The following is a 26,025-nucleotide window of genomic DNA, read 5'->3' as shown; positions in this document are numbered from 1 at the left end:
CTATTTGCTTTTCTGCACAAAATTGCAAGTTCCACAGGGACAGAATTTTTTTTTATGGCTTTATTCTTTTCAGTATGTCCAGTGCCTCTAAAAGTACCTGGCAAGTGTTGTGAAGCATTTCCTGAATAGAGGCTGAATGTTGTGATAAGTTTCACTATGACTCCTCATCTTGTGCCTGCACTTGCAACTTTCTTCTCTGCCTGGGGAGGTGTGCTCAGCACTCTCAGCCCCCACCACTCAAGATCCCTGTCTGCATGAGTGTAATTGCCATCGAGTGTCAACAGCACCATCCTGAGGATTTCTCCCCACTGGAAATATCCAGCTCTCCTCCCTTCATCCCCTCTTCCAAGATAACCAGTGTGTTGTTCCACCTCTTTCTCCCTACAAAGCCAGCTGGCTTACAAAGCAGGGGCTGTTCCATGTACATGTGACTTTCTCACCCGGGTCTGTGTGTGCCGCATCTGCATGTGGGTGTGAATATGTGTGCGCATGTGTGCATTCACGTGTATATGTGTGCCTGTATGTGTGTCTGTGCATATGTGCCTCTGTACCAAGAACCCCGAGGTCAGTGGCTGAGTATGAGGAACCTAAAGCTCTTACAAGTACTTTGAATACAGAAAGACGCATTTGTGCCACATAGGTGCATTAGTCCTTTGCAGTTGCTTAACAGTCCAGTTTATTTTAATGCTAATGTTTGTGATTGTGTGGTGGATTCACAGAATGACAGAGTTGGTGTCTCCCCAGTATCACTGCCCTACATGCATGACATTATCCAGTGTGCACACATGTGGGTTGCTAGAGTATTTAGAGTAAACTGGGAGTTCACGGAAACCTGGCTGCTCCTAGAAGTGCTCAGCACAGCCTAACATGACATAAAGTGTTACAATTAATAAATAAATTAAGAAAAGCTACTGCACACAAGATCATCATTAACCAGATTACTATATACAACTATGAACACAAAGAAATGAAACAGCAAAAATCAAACTAGAGAATAAGAACCTATGACAAAAATGAGTCAATAAAGGGCTAACTTACAGATTTTTAACCATAAATCCTTCAATTTAATATAAGGAAAAAAAAAACCCTAAAGAAAAATTAACAAAAGAAGAATAGTACATGAAGAAAAGTAAGGCACAGAGGCCAATAAACATGTTCTAAACTCTACCTCACATGAAACAGGTTACAGCGAGAGGATCTCTGCAGGGCAGAAGTCCAGAAACACTGAAAATGAATCACCCCAACTTATTTCTTCTTTTTTTTGAGAAGTTTCGATCTCATTGCCCAGGCTGGAGTGCAATGGCGTGATCTCGGCTCACTGCAATCTCCGCCTCCCGGGTTCAAGCGATTCTCATGCCACAGTCTCCCCAGTAGCTGGGATTACACGTGCCTGCCACTACGTAATTTAGTATAGCTGGGGGTTTCACTATGTTGTCCAGGCTGGTCTGGAACTCATGACCTTCAGGTGATCCAACCACCTTGGCCTTTCCCAAAGTGCTGGGATTACAGGCATGAGCCAAGGCACCTGGCACTTCAACTTCGTTCTCAAGAATCAAGAAAGAAAAATCAAGTGCAAAGAATACAGGATGAAGATAATAATAAAAATAACAAACATCAATGAAATGGGAAAAAAAAACAACAGAAATAAACTAAGGCTAAAAGTTGTTTTTATAAATAATATAGTTAATAAACCACTAGCAAAACTGATTAAGGAAAAAAGATTAAGGAACACAAATAACCAGTATCAGAATCAAAACAACAGCCTACATAACAGTATTATAACAAGATAATCAGAGAATTTTGTGAAATTCTTCCCGGGAGGCCGAGACTCCTGCCTGTCCTTCCTCCGCCACAGGCATCCCAGACTACCGGACTCACCCTCGGCTGGTTTGCCCTCTCCTCCTTTCAGAGCTGCACGCCACCAGTTCCGGGCTTCTTCGGCTCTGGGAGGAGGCACAGCAGAAGGCGAGGTCGCTGTATGAGGCTGCTCCAAAGTCACCTCGCGCTGTTGCTGCCTCACTGCCTCCGGTCTTCAGCATTCAGGGAGAGTGCAGGCAAAACTGATCAAGGAAAAAAGATTAAAGAACACAAGTGACCAGCATCAGAATCAAAAGAACAACTCTACATAACAGTATTATAACAAGATAATCAGAGAATTTTGTGAAATACATATGATCGAAAGTCTGACAACAGAGATCGCAATAGATGCTGAAAACCCAACTTACTAAAACTGGCACAAAAAGAGCATAAAATAAGCACACTCCTATATATAGTAAACAAAAGTAATTAACTATTTTTAAAAATCCAACAAGTCAACAAACAATAATGCTCCACAAGGAAAACACCAGGATCAGACTTTGAAAATGTTCCAAATATTTAAGGAAGAAAAAAATATCGACACTGCTCACTCCCTTAAAGAGAAAGAAAGGGATAGTTTTTCAATTTGTTTCGTGAAGCCAGCATTACGTTAATACACAATCTGATCAGACAATAAAAAACCCAGAAATAATAGATGCTCTGTTTCACAAATACAGACACAAATATTCTAAGAAAAACATTGTTACATGAATGAAACCAAGCAAATTAAAAATGAAATTAAACAACAAAGACCAGAGTAGGAAACAACAACCTACAACAGAAATGAACCAATAAAGGACTAACCTCTATAGTGTCTTTAAAAATGCTTCACATCAATATAGGAAAACCATAAACGACCCAAGACAAAAAGAACACTATGAAGAAAAAAAAAAGGGAGGTGCATGGGAGAATAAATATTTGCTAAGCCATACTTTGAAGAGGGTTATTTCCAGTTCCAGATGAGATACCCACAGACAGCCTGGAGAGTGGGACCCCAAGGGGCAGGACCCCCAGGAGGAGACAGAGGCCCGGCAGTGGGGGACCCGGGGCGAAGGTGACCCCATCCTCTTCCCTGGCTGCCCCTCAAGGCTCCTGCCGCTCCCGGGCTCCAGCGCCCTCTCACCGGGTCCTGATCTGGGCTCCCTTTCTCACCGCGGGTCGGGAAGGAGGCCCCGGACCCCAGTCCCGGAGGAAACGGAGGCTCCAGGGCTTCCACGGAGGAGAGAAGGGGAGGGCTCCTCTCCAACCCGGGCTCTCCAGCGCCCCCTCCCCGCAGCGGGCTCTGAGAGGGCGAGGAGGAGGTCGGGGGCTGGGTTCAAGCCGCACTGCGCCCCGTATTCAAGAAGAAAATGGACTCACGAGAAGCCTGCGCATCACAGGGGTCCTGGCTGGGTCTGGGATGGGGCTCGGGAAGGGTCAGACGGCTCTGCTGGGCTCCCAGCCCGTGGCCTCCTGGCGCAGCGGAAGGCGAGGTCGCTTTGTGGGCCGCTCCAAAGTCGCCTCGCACTATTGCTGCCTCACTGCCTCCAGTCTCCAGCATCCAGGGAGAATGCAGGCAGGTGGCACCCAGTCCTCTTCCTTCTCCTCCTACCCACGGCAGAGCAGCCTCCAGCAACCAGGGAAAGTGCGGGCTCAAAGTGGTGCCTGGCCCTCTTCCTTCTCCTCCTGCCCAGGGCGGAGCAGTACAGACCACGCTTTCTGAAGTAGGGTGAAATGACGAAAGCCTACTGAGCAACTATTTATCCTGTAAGGCATGTTTGGATTGGGTGAGAGCCTCTGTGCACAGCAACTCTGATTGGATAAAATATGACCCAATCAGGGCTGGCTGAAAAGTTCCTTCTCGTCCTATCAGAACCAGGGTATACATGCTGGGGGTGGGACAGGAACCAGCGCCCCTACTGGAATCGGAAGCTGTGGGTGCACGCCCGGAGACGGCTTTGTAGCCGCGTCGCCTTCGGCTTTGCCTCCTGCCGTGTCCCGCAGGCCTGGAGAATGTGGCCCCAGACTGAAATGAGGAGAAGGTGGCCCTGCCGAGGGTGAGTCTGGGGAGGCTGGAGTGGGGGCTGTGAGGGAGGCGCCTGGACAGGAGTCTCGGCCTCAGCTGGGAGCAGCATATTCCGTGTGTAATGGGAATAACAGGCAAAATAGGTCTTAACTGTTTGTGTTATCAGTGACAAAGACGTCCTTCCGTTCAACCGCAGGCCGCTAGGAGTTATGTTTTGGGGGAATCGAGAGTTAAACTCGGATTTTTGACTGTGAGGAGTTGACATCCATATCTCCACGTTGTTCAAGGGTCAGATGTATTTTAGAGCACTGGTGTGAATCACTTTGGGTCCCACTTGTTGAAAATAGGCATTGACATTTGGAGGCGCCTCCTTGTAGTGAACAGGTACTACTGATCTCTCTCTTCCACGTACTGGCCTTTCCCCAGCTTCTGTAGAACCCTGTTTCCTGGAGTTTACTTACATTCTTTAGTCAATTCTTCTCAAATTCTTCTGAAAGTGGGTTTGGAGGAAGGGAAGAGAAACCTGCAGTCTTGGCTGTGTTCACGTTTTGGTTCTGATTCCCTTGTGCGGTCCACATTCAGATTGGGGTCGTTAATGAAATCCGTGGCTTCAACTCTCCCTGCATTCCAGCATCACCCAATCGTGTATAGTTAATCTCGAACTCCCTTTGCACTACGAACTCCCATCTCCAGGTGTTTAACAGGAATTGGACACTGAGCATGTGATATTTTTCCCTAAACCTTAATGCATCTTCGTTTTTCCTTGTTTCCCCGTGTGCTTGTCCTCTGCCCAACCACTGGCACCACAAACCTACATGCCTAAAATTCATCCACCTCCTTTGTAATGGCACCCAACCACCACATACAGTCCTTTTAAATGTCTCAGTTCTGCATTTGGAAAATTACACATTTTGACTGTCTTTTCACTTCACTGCCTTTCCATTACTCTAGGCCCTCGTGATTTCTTCATTGTGGGACTAATGAGCTATGAGTGTTTACCCTCCTAGTCCTTTTTCATGCTCCTTAAAACCTCAGGCAGAATAAGTGGAAATTAAACTCGTGGGCATTCAAGGACACCCCACGGTTTTCAGGATAAAGTTTGTATGGCTTAGCTTAATGCCCAATGACTTTCACACTCCTCTGTTGATAATTTCAATCTCTTGAAACTTTCTCAAACAAAAATAACTAACATTTATTAACAACTTGGTGTTTCCAGTAAATACTTGAAGCAATTAAAGTCATAATTAAAGTAACATATGCAAAAACCCTATCAGTACTGCTTTTATACTTAAAGTTTTGTTTAAATATAACCCTGTTTACTTGTTTATGTGTTGTCTATGGCTACTCTCATGCTGCAATGGTCGAGTAGAGTATGAAACAGATGATGTGGACCACAGATCCAAACATGTTTACTATTTTGCCATTTTCAGGAAAAGTTTGCTGGATGACTCCTAATCTAGGGGAATGTCTGTGTTACTAGTACAGGAGATCTATGCCAGCCAATGTCAGATAAACAAGTTGATTTTATGGACAATTTGTCATATACATTGTCATATACCTACAAGCACCTTTCCAGTTTTTGTAACTATTAACGATTTATTTTCCCATTTAGTTTGCTCCCTGTAACTTTGAGTGGCTCAACCATTCATCCTGTTTTGATTTCTTGATACCACTTACCCTCCTTCCAGATTATTTAATCAGGTGATTTTATATTATACCTCAGTAGGGTCGTGAGACTCTTGTTTGTTTACATGTCTCTATGACCCTCTTTGTTGTATCATAAATGGATTGATGATATGTAAAATGTACATATTCATGGAAATAGCATTTGTTCCAAGTGACAAAACTATTTATAAAATGAGGATTGTAATTATGTGTGATATTTGAATTCTGTACATGTATATTTCTGTCCTTGGATTGGATGCAGAAAAGGGGTTGATGTTGGCTTCAGCCATGGTTCTTTCCTCAGAATCCTAAGGTTAGTTGCTCTAGGCATGGGGCTGTAGGATGAACATCCCAAGGTGACAGTCATTGTTGATCTTTACACCTTATTCTTGTTGGGATTTTTAGTAAGTGTATTCATATTTTAAGAGCTGTATTAGTTATAAGAATAAATAGAATCAATTTTTATTTTAAAATGTTTCAATTTGAAATAATTGTATACTTCACAAAAATTGAAATATTAACAGTATTTCTGCATACCCTTCATCTATCCTTAATGTTAATGTTTAACATAATCATAGAACAATTATTAAAGGTGAAAAACTCATACTGAGTCAGTACAGTCAAGTAATCTTCAGAGCGCATCTGAATTCTCCCTCCGGTACCCATTTTCTGTCCTCAGTGCACGTAGTTCTCATTTTTCCTCAGGCTCCTCCAGTTTGCATAATTTCCTCATTATTTCTTTTGCATTCATGACCTTGATACTTTTTAAAAATTATATTTATTTTGTAAATATTTTGTAGACTTCACTTCCATTTGGGTTTGTGGAATGTTTTGTTATGAAGTAACCTTCCATCTAATCATGAGGAAACATCAGACAAATCCAAATGGAGGTCCAGTCTATGAAATAAATATGATTCATGTGGCAGGAATGCCACAGAAGTAATTTTACATACTTCTCAGTGCGTTTCATCAGATGGTACGTGATGTTGCCATTACTGGTGATGTTAATCTTGGTACAGTGGTGGCTGTCAAGTATTTTTCCCTTTTTAGCTGAAATGTATCCTATGGGGAGACATTTAGAAATATCCAAATATCCTGTTTGATATCATATTCTCCCCCCTTAATCCTAGGACCCATGAGTAGATTTTTACCTACAGCAGTTATTACAGTGGAGATTGCCTGATGATTTCTTTCCATCATTCCTTCTGTATTTATTTGGAATGCTCTAGTAGGAAACAGCAGTTGCTTCTACACCACTTGTTTATTCAATTATTTATATTATTATGGACTCATGGCAGTTTTGTGCATTCTTTGGATTATGATCCAATGCTAATATTATTTATTTTGTTTTCAGGTTGTGTCAACTGTTGAGGTGATCAGACCCAACACCAGGCCCGTGGGGGCTATGAAGTCTGGCGGAGTCAAAGGAATGAGAAAAGACAAGAGAGAAAGTGGGACCATGGGGCCAACACTAGTGTGGAGGCTGCAAAGGCTCGGAGTTCTGGGAGCCTATTTATTGGTGATCAAACAAAGAAACAGGTGATGAGGATGTGGAGGTTGAAAGGAAGCAGTGTATCAAGTGAATGAGCTACAGTTGTGATGGTTTAGCATTTTCTTTGAAACATATGGCTACTTGAGATAAAGGGAGTGCTAGAAGCAAGGAGTCAGCAATTCTAGACACATTCCAAAGGCCACTAGGGGTTTTAGATCCTGGACCCTGGACATGTTCCAACCCCTGCCTCAGCTTCTCTTCCAACCCTCAGCTTTTCTCCCAACACTCAACATTGGCCACTGAGAACCCCTTCAGGTTGTCACCTGTTGCCTTTTGATGTGCTGTCAACATTTTTGAGTTCTTCCTTATTTTTAGCATCACAAAGCATTCCAGGCTTATCATGCATCTTCCCTGACCTCAGCCCTGAAATTAACCCTATTTCTAGGGAGCCCTGGTTCATTAACTGGAGAATGGTACTGGAAACCATGATCTGAGCACTAGGTGTGTTCATTAGCATTGGAATGTCATTTACTCTAGGATCTCTTCATTAACAGAGCTAGGAGCTCTGTGTTGGTGTACTCACACATGCATTAACATTTGTCTATACCTATCTGACTGTGTACCTACCTACCTACTTATAAAAACCGTGAGTTCTTATTGTTGCCTTTGATTCCATTCTAACACCACCAAGTTTATTCTAGCTTTTCCTTCTTTGTAACTTCTAACAGTGAGAAAATTGGCTTTTATTTTCCAAGATATGTTCACTTGTTTGTTCCTGGTGTGTGTGTGTGTGTGTGTGTGTGTGTGTGTATGCGTGTATATAGTAGACTGAGAATTGTGAAATCGTATGCTTGTTGAGAAATAAATTTGCTAATTAGAAGATAGTATTTGTGGGATATTTTTTTTTGTCTTTAGCTTTCAACAATGAAAATAGAGTTTTTCGGAGTTACTTAGGCTACCTATGTTCTTCCCCACCTTTTTCTGTGTGCTCATGTTATTAGATTTCCTTTTATTAGATTCCCATTTCATTAGATTATCTTTTATCCTTTTTAGATGTCTTATGCACAAATGAGCAGGTAACAAGTATAATTTTTAATATCCCCTTCTCATTATATGAAGTTCAGCCTATACCACGTGTGTGTGTGTGTGTGTATATATATATATATGTTTATATACACATTCTCACTCTGTATTTTGCAATTTTCTTTCCACTTAACAATATAGCCTATATTTTAGAACGTATTTAAACTTACTTTCATCTTAGCATGCTGTGATAGCAAACATTTTCATTATTTTTCAGCCATGGAATTTTGTCTATAAAATATTCACTTCAGAAATGTAAAAGTAAAGCATCAACATTAACAGAAACACTGTCCTTTTGAGGGTTTTCTCTTTTTTCTTTTCTTTTCTTTTGAGACAGAGTCTCATGCTGTTGCCCAGACTGGAGTGCATTGGTGCGATCTCCACTCACTGCAACCTCCACCTCCCAGGTTCCAGCAATTCTCCTGCCTCACCTTCCCCGAGTAGCTGGGACTACAGGCGTGTGCCACCACACCCGGCTAATTTTTGTATTTTTAGTAGAGACGGGATTTCACCATGTTGGCCAGGCTGGTCTCGAACTTCTGACCTCAGGTGATCTGCCCACCTCGCCCTCCCAGAGTGCTGGGATTACAGGCATGAGCCACCACACCGAGCCGAGGTTTTGCTTCTTAAAACTTAACATTTTGGGGTCACTCAGATATTTTCCCACTGTAAGACTTATGTCAAAGTAGTATAAATTTTTGGTAGTAATTTAAATATCTTTATTTATAAATGCACATTTATGTTTTATTTCTAGCTGGTTGCAGTGTTTGATGAGCAAGATCTACATCATAGAGGTGATGACACCAGTGCCAGCTCCATGCATAGCCAGAGCCTAGAGAGATTTACTAGCGCTAGTGAGCTTGGCACCAACAATATCTCACTCAGCCTTTCAGTCTGATCAAGCAGCAAGTGAAATTGAGGTCACATATTCAGTACTTCATGCAAGTAAGTAAAAGCTCTTTCTTCTCTGCATACTTCATTTTTTTTTTTTTTTTTTTTTGAGACGGAGTCTTGCTGTATTGCCCAGGCTGGAATATAGTGGTGTGATCTCGGCTCACTGCCACCTCTGCCTCCCAGGGTCAAGCAATTGTCCCTGCCACAGCCTCCTGAGTTGCTGGGATTACAGGCAGCTGCCGCCATGCCTAGCTATTTTTGGGGTATTTTTCGTAGAGATAGGGTTTCTTCATGTTGGGCAGGCTGGTCTTGAACTCCTGACCTCAGATGATCTGCCCACCTCGGCCTTCCAAAGTGTTGGGATTACAGGTGTGAGCCACCGCACCTGGCCACTTCATCCTCATTTGAAGGATGCAAAGTTTTGTCATCCATTCTTGCTTCTGCAAATGCAAAGAATTCATTTCTTGAACAGATAATAGAATTTGTTACCTGTTTTTATCCAGAATTCAGTTTAGAACCTTGGCAAATGTCTTGCAAGAGAAGTAGTCACATTAAAGTCACATTTTAATGAATTAAACTTACTTTAGTCAACTTTTCATGGCAGAGCAGGGTCCATCAAGGCAGGGGGATAGAGAAATATTTAAACACTGGTATGGCCCAAGTCCCAACCAATTTTAGTATGTGTGCTGCTGAAGTGAGCACCCAAGTCCCAACCAATCTGAATGAACCATTCTACCATACCCAGCCAGTATTAATATTATTCATAATAATATCTTAATAAATGATGAAAATTCAGTAAATAAAAAATGAATATAAAATACCTAAACATAAGTGTGTCGTAAAACACTAGTTGAGGGTTCTAAACATACCAAGAGTAACTGTTTCAAGTCGCTTTAAAGCATTGCAATTTGTACAACCAAAAGGAAATATATCCTAAGGAAAACATGAATTGCCAAACAAGGACCCTAAAACTGTTTTTTATTGGTATTGTTCATCTTCAATTTGTAGATCGGTATTATAGGATGAAGGAGATGAGGAGCAATAATACTTTAATTCTATCATTCCTGGTGTCATTGAGGACCTAGGATTCTTAGTATAGAAAAAAGGGGATACAGATAAAAGTTACAAAGTAATAAACAACTACTTTATAGTCCTCAATTTGGATAGGACAAGTCATCATGGATTCATGATATGTTTTTTTTTCTTTACAACCTACACTTTATTGATTTTATAGCAGGAAATTAGAATGGATAAGATAAAAAACTTGAAGACATTGAACTGTCCCAGAATGATAATTTAGAACTTGAATGAATTCAGAAATCTGAAAATTTAATGAATTTAAGTTATATTGTGGAAATTTCAAATTGCTTTAGAACTGGATTTAGTCCATGTCTTTCAATATCTCAGTGTGTTGTGGTTTCACAGACCTACGACAATACACAGAAATATTTGATACTTACAGGTTGCTATTTATAGATTTTCTTCTTGTTATTTGGTTTGAAAGTACATATGTATTGGTTATTGGCCGTCAGTAATAATTTCTTGAGCTCATGATTGATGCAAAGCATTGTGCTAGGAGTTATGGTGGATACACAGAGGTTTAGAACTATGATCCTGTCTTTAAGGAGTTTGCTCTCCAGTTAGGTAGGACTGATGGGATTTCCCCCCTTCACCATTTGCACATTTTGTGCTGAGAATTTACTGATCACCTGAAGTATATCACAAAAACTGCTATATATTTTCTGTGTGCTAACTCATGTAATCATCAAAATAAATAGTCTGTAAAGGAAACTGAAACTCAGAGGCATAGTTTAACTTGATTCATGTCATGATATGTTTTAACTATCAAAAAAAAAAAAAAAAAGAGAGAGAGAGAACCCAGAAGGAAGGAGAACTCCTGTATGTATTCACAGAAAAAGGCACGAATCAAAGACCAACTTAGTAAGGCAACATTTCTCATATCCAGGCTATATTCTGGAAATAACAATTTTTTATAAAAAAGAGATCAGAGTTTCTTGAAGAAATGCCTGAATTTAGGTCTGGACAGAAAATGTATGAGATGATTCTCGATCTCCCTGACATATCATAAAATAAGGATGCTATGAAACATAACTAGGGTATATTAGAGGGCCTAGGAGATGACATGATGCTCCTACTGTCCAAAAACAGGACAATTGGAACATCAATTAGTATAGTAACAGCAATAAATGCATGGATTTGTAATTATAATAAATAAGTTTACAAGCAAGAGAAAGGCTGCCAGTTATCCAATTTATTATTTGGAAAGCTGATAAGGGAATAATTAATCTATTCTGCATTTCCTGTGTGGGTGGTGTCACTGGATAACTAACAGATCAAGGGGAAGTCACTTTTTATGTAAGTATTTCAGCGAATAAATGAAAATATAATGATAGCATTAGAATATTACTATTTTGCAACTCCTGGTGAAATAATAGATCTAGGGATTGATCATTGTATGAAAGGACAATAAAAATTGGGGACCCAATTTACTATGACAAAAGAAAAAAATTAAACTGAAAGCTGAGTCATGCAAGAAGCCGCCTTTCCTAGGCTTTGTAAGCAGTTGCAGATAGGAGTTTAAGCATTTCCACAGGTAGCTACCCTGTTCATCTTATCTAATCAAGTGCTAATTTATTGAGCATAAGATCAGTACATAATTGACTATTTCCCTACCTGCTGCTTTTCTCTTGCAACATGAGGATCACCACACACTTTCTGTTTCCTCTCTAGGTCACTTTTCTTTTTTAAATATTGAAGCCTTCAAAATCATCTTTGGAGAAAATCACAGACCACAGACTATTTCTGTGATTCTGTGTTTATTTCTTCTGGGCATGTTCTTAACCTTGGCAAAATAAACTTCTATCTTGATTGAGACCTGGCTCAGATACTCTGGTTTTACAATTGCTATGGTCTTAATGTATCCCTCAAAATGTATGTGTTGAAACTCTAATCCCCAAGACAGCAGTGTTGGGAGCTGCAGCCTAATGGAGGTGTTTAGGTAAAAAAGCCACGTATTTTTTGGAAAAACTGATAAAAGAGAGAATAAATTATTTATCTATTCTGCATTTCCCATATGTGGGTGGTATCTACTACACTGTAGTAGATGAGGGGGATGTTACTTTTTATATACATACAAAATAGCTAGGTCTTATGTAAGTATAAAAAGAGCTTGAAGGATTGCGTTTACTTTTTGTCACTCTTCTGTCATGTGAGCACATCACATCCATCCTCTCTCCCTTTCACCTGCCTCCCTGTGAGTATGTAGTAGGAATGTCCACTCCAGAGGCCTCTTGATTTTGGACTTCCCAGCCTGCAGAACTGTGAGAGAATAAATTTCTGTTCTTTATATGTTACCTAGGTTCAGGAACTCTGTTATAGTAATAGAACACTCCCAACTGGAGTTCTTCAGCACACCCCAGTCCATCCCTTCACTACCCCCCTGACCTGTGCAGTCTTACATGCCTTTATATCAAAAGCCCACAGCTAACCCAGAGGGCTTCAGCTCTGCCCTGCCTGACTTCCTAGGAAGCCCCCCTCTCCAACCACCCTGATCGGAACACTGTCTGAAGGTTCTCTCTAACCATTTTAAAAAGAAGAGAAATTTGTCTGACAGAGAGGTTCTGGTGAGGAGGCCAGCTTCCACATCAGAGGGTGATGGCAGTTTGGGCTGGACTGGGATAAAACAGTGCTGTCCCGGGGCTAGCTATGTGATAAGGGGCTCCAGAAAGTACAGTGATGGTCCCCTGGGAGGCTTTCTCCTCTCCTGTCTGCAGGTTCCTGGTGAAAGGACCTATTGGCCACTAGGGTATCTGAATATGTGTTTACATGTGTGTATGTGTGTGTCTTTTGTGTGTATGTCAGAGTGATGTGTGTGTTCTTGGCTTGATTTCTTTCAGCATGAAGCCCACTGTTTTGCTGAATGTATCTCACTGTTTCCTGAAATTCAATGCATTCAGCTGACTCAAGGGTCCTGGGGCCTCACTGTGTCATATTTGCACAAGCCTAGTGTCTGTGCAGACTGTATGCTGGAGTTCAGTTGTAAGACCCTTTTGATCCCTTATCCTAACCCTGTAATAGAAAAGCCATTTCATTCAATGGAATAGAAACCCAGATCTAATGGAGAGATGGTCTAATCTGCCATACACTGGAGCACTATCCAGTGATTTTGTTTTTGTGGCATTGGTGGAAATTTCCAGGTTCTCTAGATGGTAGGCAGAGACCTCACTTTTTAAGAAACTCCCCCACTCCACCCCTGCCAATGAGGACACTGCTTGAGGACATTCCTGTTAATGTTAAGTAGAAGAGATCCTTTCTTTTCTTTTCTTTTTCTTTTTTCTTTTTTTTTTTTTTTTTGAGGTGGAATTTTGCTCTTGTTGCCTAGGCTAGAGAGCAATGGCCTAGTCTCCGCTCACTACAACCTCTGCGTCCCAGGTTCAAGTGATTCTCCTGCCTCAGCCTCCCAAGTAGCTGAGATTACAGGGGCACACCACCACGTCCTGCTAGTTTTCTTAATTTTTAGTTGAGATGAGCTTTCACCATGTCGGTCAGGCTGGTCTCGAACTCCTGACCTCAGGCAATTCACCTGCCTCAGCCTCCCAAAGTGCTGGGATTATAGGCATGAGCCACCACGCCTGGCCAAGAGATCATTTCTTGATGTTGAATTTCAGGTCAGGAAGCCAGCTCCTGCATATCAGGGTGGCGGTGCTTGGGCTGAGACAGGTCTAGACAGCACTGTCAGAAAAGGGGCTCAAGGAAGTAGCTGTGAAAGGGTCCTGGGATGTTTTCTTCTCCCCTCTCTGCAAATGTCCTGGAGGGACATCCTGTTAGTCACTTTGCAGGGTGTGTGTGTGTGTGTGTGTGTGTGTGTGTGTTCATCACTTGGTTTTGTTTATGTTTTTGTTTTTCTTCATGAAGTCTGCAGACTTGCCAAAGGTACCTTGATGTTTCCTGAAAGCAGAGCCAATGACCACACTCCAGGGACTGAGTCCTCAAATCTGTGGTATTTGCCAAGGACAGGTGTATACCTGCAGACAGTGTGATGGGTTTCAGGGCCAAGGAACACTAGTTTCTGTGCCCTGTTTCTATGTTAAAAAGACATTTCATTCAACTGGATAACGGTAATTCTGGAGAAGAAAAGGTCTACTCTGCCATAGGATGGGACAGCAGCCTGCAGTTCAGAACACTGGTGTGTGTCTGGAAATTTCCAGGGCCTCCAATTGCTGGTAGAGGCCCAGAAGGTAGGGGGTATTTGTCTGCAGATCAAAGGTGAGGATTCTGCTCACCCCATTATCTTGGCCATGTGTGGACCCTTGAGTTTGCAAGGCTGGATGTCCTGACTGACTGTGCCGTAGGAGGGTATAAGAGACTGAAGGTGACACAACTATAGGCTGTGGGGATGATGTTCATAGGGAGCCCCCCTGCTGCCTGTGGCAAGAGGAAAGAGTGAAATGCTTGGGGCTGGGAAGAGGCAACAAAAGTCTACAGAATCTGTTGTCCTCAGTTCATCTCCCATCCTAGTCCAATCATGGCCTAACATCCTTAGCTACAGATTGCAGAGGAGACTCTGCGCGTTTGTGTTCACATGGCCTTGGATGTTGGCACATTCAGATTAGTGTCCAGGCATCTGTGCCTATAACTCCAGTTTCAATGGGCTCAGGACCAGGCTAAAGGGCCTCCAAGCTTCCTCCAGTTTCCTGGTGTATGCATGTGCAATATACTCCCCTGCCCTGGGTCTTTTCTGCCTCTTCTTGCCAGTTGGGTTAGAGCTAGCTTACTAACCAGTGTTTTCTGAGACTTAATAGAATGGGCTCAGACCAGTTGGAGACTTTAAAAGGGCTATGTGATAGTAATAGATTTTTAAAGATTCATTATTATTTTAGAGTAGATCTGAGTGTACAGCAATATGGAGTGCAGAGTCCAGCATTGCCATATACCCTCAATTCCTGTACACTTTTGGGTCACTCCACAACCAACCTCTTACACCAGAGTAGAATATTTATTATAGTCAGTGAACTTACACTGACACATCATCATCACCCAGAGCGATACTCTTGGTGGCACACATTCTAAGGGTTTGGAAAATGTATAACGAGAACGAAATGTATGATGAATGTATTATAGCTGTTATGATATCATGCAGTATATTTTCACTACTGTAATAATCTTGTGCTCCATTTATTTATCCTTTCTTTTCCTAACCACTGGAAACCACAAATGTTTTCACTCTCCATAGTTTTGCATTTTTCTGAATGTTATATACTTGCAATCATAGAGTAGATAATTTTCCAGGTTGGCTTCTTTCAGTTAGTAATATGCATTTAGTATGTAATACGCAGTTAGTTATAGCTCATTTCTTTTCAGAGGTGATTAATATTTCATTTTCTAAATATACCACATTTGTATTTATCATTAAGCTACTTAAGGACATCTTGGTTCCTCCTAAGTTTTGGCAGCTATTTTAATATGTTAAGATGCTATAAACATCTGTGTGCAGGTTTTTGTGTGGACATAAGCTTTCTGGTCATTGGATAAAGACTTAGGGAGTGCAACTGCTGGATCACATAGTAAGAGTACGTATAGTTTTGTAAAAAAATGCCCACATTAGGAGAGCCTTTATGATGGTAAAGGAGAACGTGTTCACATACTGAGAATCAATCCCACGAAGGAGGTAGAGCTTGAAAATCCAGAAACAATGACGCAACCATAAGAGCTGTTAAAAGATACTGTTGGCCGGGCGCGGTGGCTCAAGCCTGTAATCCCAGCACTTTGGAAGGCCGAGACGGGCGGATCACAAGGTCAGGAGATCGAGACCATCCTGGCTAACCTGGAAAACTAGCCGGGCGAGGTGGCGGCCGCCTGTAGTCCCAGCTATACGGGAGGCTGAGGCAGGAGAATGGCAGGAACCCGGGAGGCGGAGCTTGCAGTGAGCTGAGATCCGGCCACTGCCCTCCAGACTGGGCCACAGAGCGAGAATCCGTCTCAAAAAAAAAAAAAAAAAAAAAGTGTATTTGAGGATTCAGAAATTTATAAAGCAGGCTGAGACTGCAAGCACCCAAGAGCTCCCACAGAGAGGCTTAGGGAAGGTGGGGGAAGACCCTTATATGGTGAATGTAGAAGAAAAGAAAATACTTGATTGGGTAAAATGGAGCAGTGGCCTCATTTGGAACATTACAGTGGGAAGTCTCTAGTTAGTTGGTAGTTGTTGGTTTCTGATGGGTTAAACTTAAGTTTCCTTTCATTATTTATACTGAGTCAAGTTCTGGTTTGTTGAAGGAAGAACTGAGCGTAGTGGAGCCACCTCAGCCTCATAGCCATCTGTTTATTTGATCATTTTTAACAGAGAAGATCCTTTTAAAAATAACTGTTGCCCCAGCTGGCGTGCAGTGGTGTGATCACAGTTCACTACAGCCTCAACCTTCTAGGCTCAGGTGATCCTCCCATCTCAGTGCTCCCCACCCTGAGTGGCTGGGACTACAGGCATGTGCCACCACATGACCATGCTCAGCTACTTACTTGTTTGTAATTGTTTTAGAGATGGGTTTCTCTAAGTTGCTTAGGCTTGTTTTTAAAATCATGGGCTGAAATAGTCTGCCTGCATTGGTCTCCCCAAGTGCTGGAATTACAGGCCATCTAAATTTTTTATCTCAGATTTGTGAGAAAAGGAGGGGTACTTTTTCTGACATGATGAGGCAGAGAAAGGTGAGGTGGGTGCATCCTGTGCATATTATTTTCTTAGGTGCATATTATTTTCTTAGGTGATGGGAAGATGATTGGCTCTTGCCTAACGGGATATATTTTCTCCTTGAATGATTTGGCAAGATATCAGGTGAAAGAAGTTGAATAAAGTTAGAAGAACATAGAAAAGATTGGTTATACATGTTGAGTTTCTGAAGAAATGATGTCATTGGAGAAACAAAACTTTTATTGATTTTTAGAAATATTTAGGGCCAATTTGTTGTGTAAGTTATTTGAATTTATGATGAACCTCTGACCACTTTTTGATATTTTTCTGATTCAGCTGAGTGGTGTCATTGAGCCAACGCAAAGTGGTGCTCATCCAGGGATGAGATTTTGCCAGAGAAAGGACGAGAATCGAGTCAGGGGGCTTAAAGTAGTTATGAGAGATTATCTAAAATTGCTTGGGTAGGAGAGAGATTGGATTTTTGTGTATTTGGTATTTGGGAGAAGAGGGGTGTGGGTATGTGCATGAGATGTGTCGTTTATTCTCTTAAGAGAGAAAAATGAGGGGATTAATGGACTGTAGTTCTGGACAAGGTGGAAAACTCTTAAAGTGGAAGTATTGATGCAAGTGCTGTGACAGACTGGAATGGTGCAGTCAGTCCCTTCATCCGTAAATCAGTAGAATATTAGCAGTTCAGACTCAAACCTTGTAAAAAATAGGTGGAGAAAAGGAAGTCCCTCACAGTAACTGGCGCCATAATCAAGACAGAATGTTTCTAGAATAAATGGAGTTATCTGCTTTCAGCCCCAGGTGGTAGCTATTGTCTGCCCTGATGATATGTGATAATAATTTGTGATCCCAATGTCTTAAAATAAAGTCACTCATCTCCAGTAGAATTATGTCCACAGTGAAGATGTCCCCTCAACCCCAAAGAGATAAACATGCATGAATGAACTGAGGTAATAACAACTACTGCTGCCTGGGATCATAAGAGACCTGAAATGAACTAACAGGAAGTGAAAGGTGGCTGAGAAAATGAGAATGGACCCATCTGCAGAGGATCATAAGACCAGCAAATACAAGGTCTTGCCCAAGATGCCTTCAGAAGCCTTGTCCATGAGAACTCTAAGGACGTCTCCATACCTGGTGGCTGCTGCTGTGATCTCTGCCCAAAAGGAGCCTCTGACCAGCATCTAAAGGGCTTCTGGACCCACTGGACTCTTCTGGAGGTACATTTGTCTCCGGAGTCATCGTTGTGGTTTATTTACTCCCTTTATTACTGCCTGTGTGTAGAATGATAATTGCCTAATTGATTGTATGAATAACTCTTGATACATGGTAAATCTGAGCATATGTAATTGTCTGCCATGTCATTGTGAAACCTCACAGCATCAGTCCCTGTCAGCACAACCAGGCAGCTTGCACCTAGTGCAAATCTCAATGGGCATACTCTACAGGCACCTAATGACTCAGGTACTTTAACAGTCACTAATGAGTGTATCTCCAAGGAATAGTCCAATAACACATGGCTGGCCTGACTCAAGGTAACTATATGTCCAGTCCAGGGTCATACTGAGTGGACATCTGCCAACCACATGTCATTCCCCCTGCCTGCCATTGAGCAGTCAAAAGTGACTGGTGTAAGCAGACATTAGTGAGCTTGTTCAACTCAGTATTTGCTGCTTCTGATGGGATCATACTCAGGATCTAGGTCATTGTGCCTTATTGGAGTCCTACACATTTTACTTGCAAATTATATTTGAAAATTAAATGACCGTGTTGCCAGTCATTCACAAAACGTTTTTAAAAATTGCATTCTAGAACCCATATTAACATCCTGTGACTTGTAGAAAACAATAGAGAAATGTATTAGACAAAAAGTTCTGGCAAAGACCAGTGTAATACTGGCCTGACTACTTAACCTCAGGCATTGGTCACATTAACTCACAGCGCTAAGAAAAATAAAAAGTACTAGTCTTGTTAGTCTTGTTACTCAAGACATTAGAAACTATCGATTTAGATAGATAAAATATTTTGGCGAACAAAATATTACAATGTCATCCAAAAGAATATGTCCCTCTTCCAGAGAACCTAGGAGGTTATCATGACCTCTGGAAAGCCTGACCAGCAATAACAGTGAAAGGTTCATAGCTGCCTGAGTGCAGAAATATAATCTCTACTGAAAATAAGTTTTATACTAGGCAAGAATTTCAAGATATCCATAGAATTTTTGCTCACGAAGTCAAATCACATGTACAAATTCCATATGGTCTAGGAGTTTATGGTGGTAAATTCATTATGCTTATGGGAAGTGAAGTAGGACAAATGACTGGAATAGCAAATAACTCCAGGATTCATGATGAATTAATTGCTAGAGCACAAAATATCCAAGACTTTCATGACTTATGATGGGGATAGGTAACAGAAGTTGGATGAGACAATACCCAAACGTGATTCCCAGGTTTACCTAAACAGTGGAAGACTGTAGAAGATGCCATTAAGATATCTCATGAATATGGAAGATTATTATTCACTTCTGATGTAACAGGACTTTATAGGGCACCTGAAAAAATTTTCATGAAAAACCACTTTTACAAAATGTCAGGTTATGATATCTAAGATGAAACCAATGAGTCACAACATTCACATAATATACTGTACAACCTTGATCTCTTGACTGTTGCAAAATGTTTCTTACCTCTAAACCAAAGTTTCATTTTATAATTTAATTTTTCTCATTTTTTCTGCCCTCTCAGCTTAAGAAAAGATCATTACAACCTTTTTTTGTATGTTTTCATATATGCTTGCAAAGGGTTGTAAAATTTTATTGTGACTATTCTTGCTTTAAGCCAAAACTTCCCTAATCTTTCTTTAGAGATTGTGGAATAGCATGTTAGTTTCCTTTCCATATCCAATTGTTTCTTCTGTATTCGTTACCCTAGCTATATGATTATGTCTTTTGAACCTCCCCTGCAGCTAGGTATGGTCGTGTGAATAAGTTTTAAGTCAATAATTTGTAAGCACTGTGCTATGAGTACCTTCTAAAAAGCCTTCCTCCTTCTTTTGTCCCTCTACCGTATTGTCTGGAATGAAGATCCAATAGCTGGAGATCAGTAGTCATCCTAGGTAAAGCAGGCAGGGGTGATGGGCAACACGGTCTGTTAACTCCCTTACTGGAAGATAACTTTCACAAGAATAAGAACCTTGTTTATGTTGGTCCAAGCAATATCGCCAAAACTTACAGTGTGTGGCATGTTTGCTAAGGGCTCAGGTACTAAATGGGTATTGAATGAATGGATGAATTAATTAGTTGACTTTGGAGCCATAAATAAACAAGGTCTCTGCTCATTTCACAGAATCAAATTCCTAATTAATTCAAATCACAGTACTCTAACTTATTTCTCTTTGCTCTCTCAGACTTGCCAGTGTCATGGTAGGATAGGATTTTTCTTAATGTACTTCAATATTGCCTTCAATCAAAATGTTTTAAAATCTATTTTCATAACAATGTTTCCCAATATTTTCCTGTTTAGAGAGTTTAAAATTCTTCCATTTTTAAAGTCATGGATAGCTGTGGGCTGAGTGCGGTGGCTTACGCCTGTAATCCCAGCATTTTGGGAGTCTGAGGTGGGCAGATCATGAGGTCAGGAGTTTGAGACCAGCCTGACCAACATGGTGAAACCCCATCTCTACTAAAAATACAAAAATTAGCTGGGAATGGTGATGTGCGCCTGTAATTCCAGCTACTTAGGAGGCTGAGAGCAAGAGAATCGCTTCAACCTGGGAGGCAGACGTTGCAGTGAGCCAAGATTGTGCCGCTGCAGTCTAGCCTAGGGGACAGAGTGAGACTGTCTCAAAAAAATAAAAGGTAAAAGTAAAGTCATGGATACCTGTTTTTGAGTGTGTCTGTTGTTAAGTGCAGGCACTATTTTGTAGCTTTAAATAGACATCATCTCAAGTCTGTAAGAATTATCCAAAATAGTATCTAATGATATTTCAGACACTATTAACGCAGATTGTAGCCACTAGATCCTGAGGGTTTTACTAGATATTGGTTACTGAAACTGAACTTTCTTGAACTGTTTTTTTTTTTTCCACCATGATTTCTGCATTTCAATGTATCACCTATTTTTGTCCTCGAACTTAAATATTTTCAACAAAATTAAATTACAAATTCTTTCCTGATTTTTGAAATTACCGATTGCTTCCTATGATGATGATTCTTCTGGTCCTTTTTGTAGTTAACTTATGTTAGAGTTTATGAATATTCACACATTTTGGAATTGCATATAATTTTCTTCTTAATTATTTTTTCATCTTCCCTGAAAGTTGTTGTTACTTCTTGTAACTCTTTGTGGGAAAAATTAAACCCATGTTTCACTCTTTTGATACACTTACTGGTAATTGAACTCCTTGATTTATGCTCAAATTGCTTTTCCAGTTACCCACTTTTATGGAAGACATTATTTGGGTTTTGTTTAGTGTAACAAGCTGTTTTGTTGTTGCTGTTAAGAAGTGTAGACTTTTCTATACATAGTGTCGTTTTTCCCACAGTAGGTTTTTGAAAAGTCTGTTCAAATAAAGGTCATCAAAAGATCTCTTCCTAAACCTTTCCTCTACCAGAAATATCTCTTGAATGACGTGGTCCTTTCTCCCTTCTTGCTTTTGTGTAAGTCCAAAGCTAATCTGCCCCTGATCTGGATTGCTTGCACTTGTGTCTTTTGGGGGCCCTTCTACATTCGTTCTTCCTTTTCTTCTAAACTCAAAACTGTATTTTCTCTGTTGGCTCTTTCCATTTAACATAGAAGTATACTCACCCTTTTTGTTGAATCTTGGTATAAAAGGCTTTCTTTACCATATTTACCCTTTAACTACTACCTACATCTCTCTTCTCAGCCAAATACTTGGGAAGAGAAGCCCTCAGTTTGTGTCATTGTTTTCTCACCTCCACTTCAATACTTTACCCACTGCCTGACATCCAGCTCACTTACATGCACACAAGCCCAATCACTAAATTATCATAGCTGATTTGTAGCTTTCCTGCCCTCCTGGCAATATATTTGACTCTGTGCATTGAGATAATGCATATTGAGTACTTATTGACCACACACTGTGTTAGGTGCTGCTGTTATAGAAATGAAAAGCAGACATCATCTCTTTTCTAATGACTTATGGAGGCAGTCATTCCTGATTTATATGCAGGTCTGTTGACTCCCAGTGCTCACTTTTGCGAGCTTCACTTAATGCCGTGGAAATCACCCTATTCTCCAGGGTTTTTTCTTCCCAATTCTTCTTACTATACACCACTTCTCAAGGCAATCACTTCCATGTTCATGGCTTCAGTTGCATTCTCTATTCTCTGAGGACAATAGAATTTTAAATGTTTTGTTTCATGTGTTAGCTTTATTTTATACAAGATGCCTCATTTGCCATAACCATAGATTCAGAATTCCTCCATGAAAGTAATAAATGAAAAATGGTGATATTATTAGCATGCAAATTTTAGGAAATTTCCCCAGTTACTCTTAATGGTTTGATTTAGTATGTGTGGTTTTTTTTGAAAACATATGTTGGGATGTCACAAATTGACTTAGCCTACAGAGATTTATATTCAACTTTTGACCATAGAATTCCATTTTATGTGACACTGAGAGTAAAAAATATCTTTTCCTCCTTACCTATTTCTTTTCCTGCATTCTCTGCCAGGAGGAAGGCACCACTATGTACCCAGTCTTTTCCAGCAGAGCCTGAGCAGCTGTGTTTTCCCTCTACTTCCACTCTTCTTTCACATCTCATGACCAAGCACTTCCTATTCCATCTCCCAAATGATCAGAAAACATTTTCTTCCACTTCTGTTACTGCCACTGCCTTTATCATTACTCTTCTTTTAGATAAAATCTCTTAATTGGTCTTGTTGCTTCCTGCAGTCCTTCCTTATAATACAGACCACTGTACACACATCTGACAGAGACTCTTCAACTTTGTGTGGTTCAATGACTCGAATTTTCAGAATAAACTTGAAACCATCCCAGCATCAAATTTGGGGTCAAATAGAGGTGAATCTGTATCCCAGATTTATACCCTGTCCAGCAGTGTGGTCTCAGAAAACTGAACTCCTTAAGCCTTTTTGTATCTGCTTACATTCATTAAGAGTTAGGACTGTTTTTGCCAGGTGCGGTGGCTCACGCCTGTAATCCCAGCACTTTGGGAGGCTGAGGCGGGCAGATCACGAGGTCAGGAGATCAAGATCATTCTGGCTAACATGGTGAAACCTCATGTCTACTAAAAATAGAAAAAGTAGCCAGGCATGGTGGCAGGTGCCTGTAGTCCCAGCTACTTGGGAGGCTGAGGCAGGAGAATGGCGTGAACCTGGGAGGCGGAGCTTGCAGTGAGCCGAGATCGTGCCACTGGTGACAAAGCAAGACTCCGTCTAAAAAAAAAAGAGTTAGGACTGTTTCACACATACAGTGCCTGGCATGTAGAAGGGACTTAATCAATGTTGAATGAAGGGGAGGTATTCTAAAATCCACATCAAAAAAAATGTTTTTCTTTTAAAAATGTACTAATCTACAGTGTCACTTTCCCTCCAAGCTTGACTTCTACCTTTACTTTCTGATATGGTTTGGGCATGTCCCCACCCAAATCTCATCTTGAATTGTAATCCCATAATCCCCACGTGTTGAGGGAGGGACCTGGTGGAAGATAACTGGATCATGGGGACAGTTTCCCCCATGCTGTTCTCATGATAGTGAGTGGGTTCTCATGAGATCTGATGGTTTTATACGTGTTTGACAGTTGCTCCATCACAAGCTCACACCCTCTGGCCTGCCGCCATGTAAGAAGTGCCTGCTTCCTTTTCCACTGTGATTGTAAGTTTCCTGAGGCCTCCCCAGCCATGTAGAACATGAGTCCATTAAGCTTCTTTCCTTTATAAATTACTCAACCTAAGGTATTTCTTCATAGCAATGTGAAAATGAACCAATACAGTTTCTGATAATCATGCTTGAGTAACTGGGGAATTCATACTACCTGGGATTAAACTGTGGCCCCAGCCTGAGCAGTCGTGTGACCTTGGGGAGATAACTTACCTTTTCCATTTCAGTGTCTTCTGTAAAACCTGTAAAATGAGATTGTTTCTAAGGGTTAAATGAGCATAGCACAGTTAGAACACTGTCAGGCACATACTGATTGCCAGATGTTGAGTATTCATCTTTATTGAATTAGGACTGTGGTACCCCACTTTATGGCTCTCTATTTTGTATGACAAAATCATGCTTAATGCTTTGTTAGTAAAAGAGAGAAAATCTGAAAGTTCTTGCCATGGAATAGGAGAAAAGGGAGTTGGTAAGTTTCAGCATTTCAGAACTTGGAGGAACAAGTTAAGTTTCTATTTTATGGAGAAAGAGATGGAGGCAGGATGGGTCCTAAGGTGTCATTCAAGACACACAGCCATAACTCTTTATTGAGAGTAGAGCTAGGGCCCCAGGGACTGCTGTGGTCAAGTTGCAGACAAAAACGATCACTCATTGGAAGACAGGAGAGGAGTATTTAGTTACAAAAGCAGTCAACAATTCAGGTGTATCTACATTCAGTCAGCAAATAAAAGTTGCTCAACTTGGTTGCTAATGGGACCCACTCTACTAACTGAGGGTTTGTATAGAACTCATAGAGGAAGATGGCTTCAAGTAAGGAACCACCTTGTGCTTTTCTTAGGACTGAAAAGATTAGGAGGCTGGTGATGAATGAAAACCTGAGTCCCACTGGCACTGCACAAGGGGCCAGGAGAGTAGCAGCAGCATAAGCCACAGGGTGGGGCAGCCCAGGCAGGGGCATTCTGAGCTGTGGGGGAAGTGGGGCAGCCAGGGTGGGGCATTGTGAGCTGTCAGGGCAGGCATTGTGAAGTGTGGGGTGGGGCATTGTGAGCCACAAGCTTGGGCTCCCACCTGGGCCAATGGGCTTCAGTCTGTAGGTGACTGCAGAAGGAGGAGGAGCTCCATCTATACTTTCTTCAGGCATTTGTTGTGTCTCTCAGTGCTTGTTGGGTTCACAACCTATTAAATAAGCCAGCTGGTCTTCACCCTCCCAGACAAGTCAACTCATGGGAGGTGGCAGGGTGCGGGCATTGGCCCAAGCCCTGGCTGGGGTCTGGCTGTGGCGTGGGCAGGCAAGCAGCAGACAAGACCATCTCTGCAAGTGCAGCATAGCCTCGGCCTAGGGCAGTGGGAGTGTGTGGCCAAAGCTGTGAGCAGAGGCACAGGTGGTGACAGGAGTAGAGGCACCCCATGGGGAACATAATGACCTGTTGTGTGTGTCCCAGGGCCAGCCCTGAGTTGGACCAGCACCAGGGGTCAGTGTGCCCCTGTGGGTCTGAGATCTATAAGGCAGCAGCTGGAGACATGATAGCAGGAGTGTCTGTGGCCGCTGCTGTAGAGCCTGGTGAGGTGACTTTTGAAGCTGGTGAGGGCCTCCATGTGCACCACATCTGTGAACGGGAGATGCCAGAAGGTAAGGAGGTAACGGGTGCCATCTGTCCTCGGCACACTTCTGGTTGCTGCTGTTACCAGGGTCCTCTGGGAGGCATCCCAAACCTCAGGCTCCTTTCTGCCTGTAGCCAGCTATCCTAGGGCTGGCCAGGAACAAAACCTGGCTTTGCCTTGCGTTCCCACCCCTTGGTCTTTGCCACAGAATCCAGTTTCTTTTCTCTTTCCCTCTCAAAGTCCCAGTTCTTTCTCCCTCATCTCATTCTCTTAGGCTGGCATGGGACCATTTATTTATGGCTGTTCTTGTCTGTAGCTTTATTTAGTACCTGTGGGACTTTGTTGAAGCTTCTTTGGAATATCCTCTTCCTTTTCTCAATAAAAACTCAAATATCCCAACTTTCCAGTACGCATCCCATTATCTTTGTACCTATCCAGATGGTACCTAAGTGAAGGAACCAGGTAAGTGCCTAATTGTTTCCTTTGTTAAAGTAGCTAAATCTCAGGACAATTTATATTGAAATATTTGGGGATTTCTTATTTAAAATCAGAATGCAGGTTGCCATAGGAGAGACTTATATGGGTTGCTTTAAGTTACCTTGATAGAAGCTGCTTGCTTTCTTCTAACTAATTTGAATATAGAAGGAAAGAAAATGGAGGGTGCTTAAAATAATTGGGAAAGGTGTGAAATGTCATGGCCAGGGCTACAGAAAAATGGGTGTGAGGGAGTTCCCCCAAAGGAGTTTACCTATGAGGCTCTGATTACTTGAAAATTCTTACTTTAACACAAAATGTGTCTCCAGATTTATTCTGGTGATTAACAGACATTATTTACCTCCTTGTTCTAAAA

The 26,025-nt window shown here is 41.6% G+C and overlaps 1 protein-coding gene and 1 pseudogene across 1 annotated transcript in view; one reads left to right on the top strand and one right to left on the bottom strand.

Moving 5' to 3' along the window:
• Positions 1–1,651: 1,651 nt before the first annotated feature.
• Positions 1,652–17,949, bottom strand: LOC105552016 (annotated as a pseudogene).
• Positions 17,950–24,664: 6,715 nt separating this feature from the next.
• The window catches only part of LOC105551988 (cyclin-Y-like protein 2), a 36,870-nt gene continuing 35,509 nt past the window's right edge, over positions 24,665–26,025 (top strand). The window contains 1 exon segment of the mRNA XM_011997468.1: positions 24,665–25,203. Coding sequence (XP_011852858.1) covers positions 24,981–25,203 — 223 coding nt within the window. The 5' untranslated portion in view covers positions 24,665–24,980.

The sequence above is a fragment of the Mandrillus leucophaeus genome, unplaced genomic scaffold (genome assembly GCF_000951045.1).
Source record: "Mandrillus leucophaeus isolate KB7577 unplaced genomic scaffold, Mleu.le_1.0 Scaffold1145, whole genome shotgun sequence".
In the NCBI taxonomy this organism is placed as follows: domain Eukaryota; kingdom Metazoa; phylum Chordata; class Mammalia; order Primates; family Cercopithecidae; genus Mandrillus; species Mandrillus leucophaeus.
Note: the sequence above shows the minus strand (reverse complement) of the source record. Positions and strands in the feature narration are given on the sequence as shown.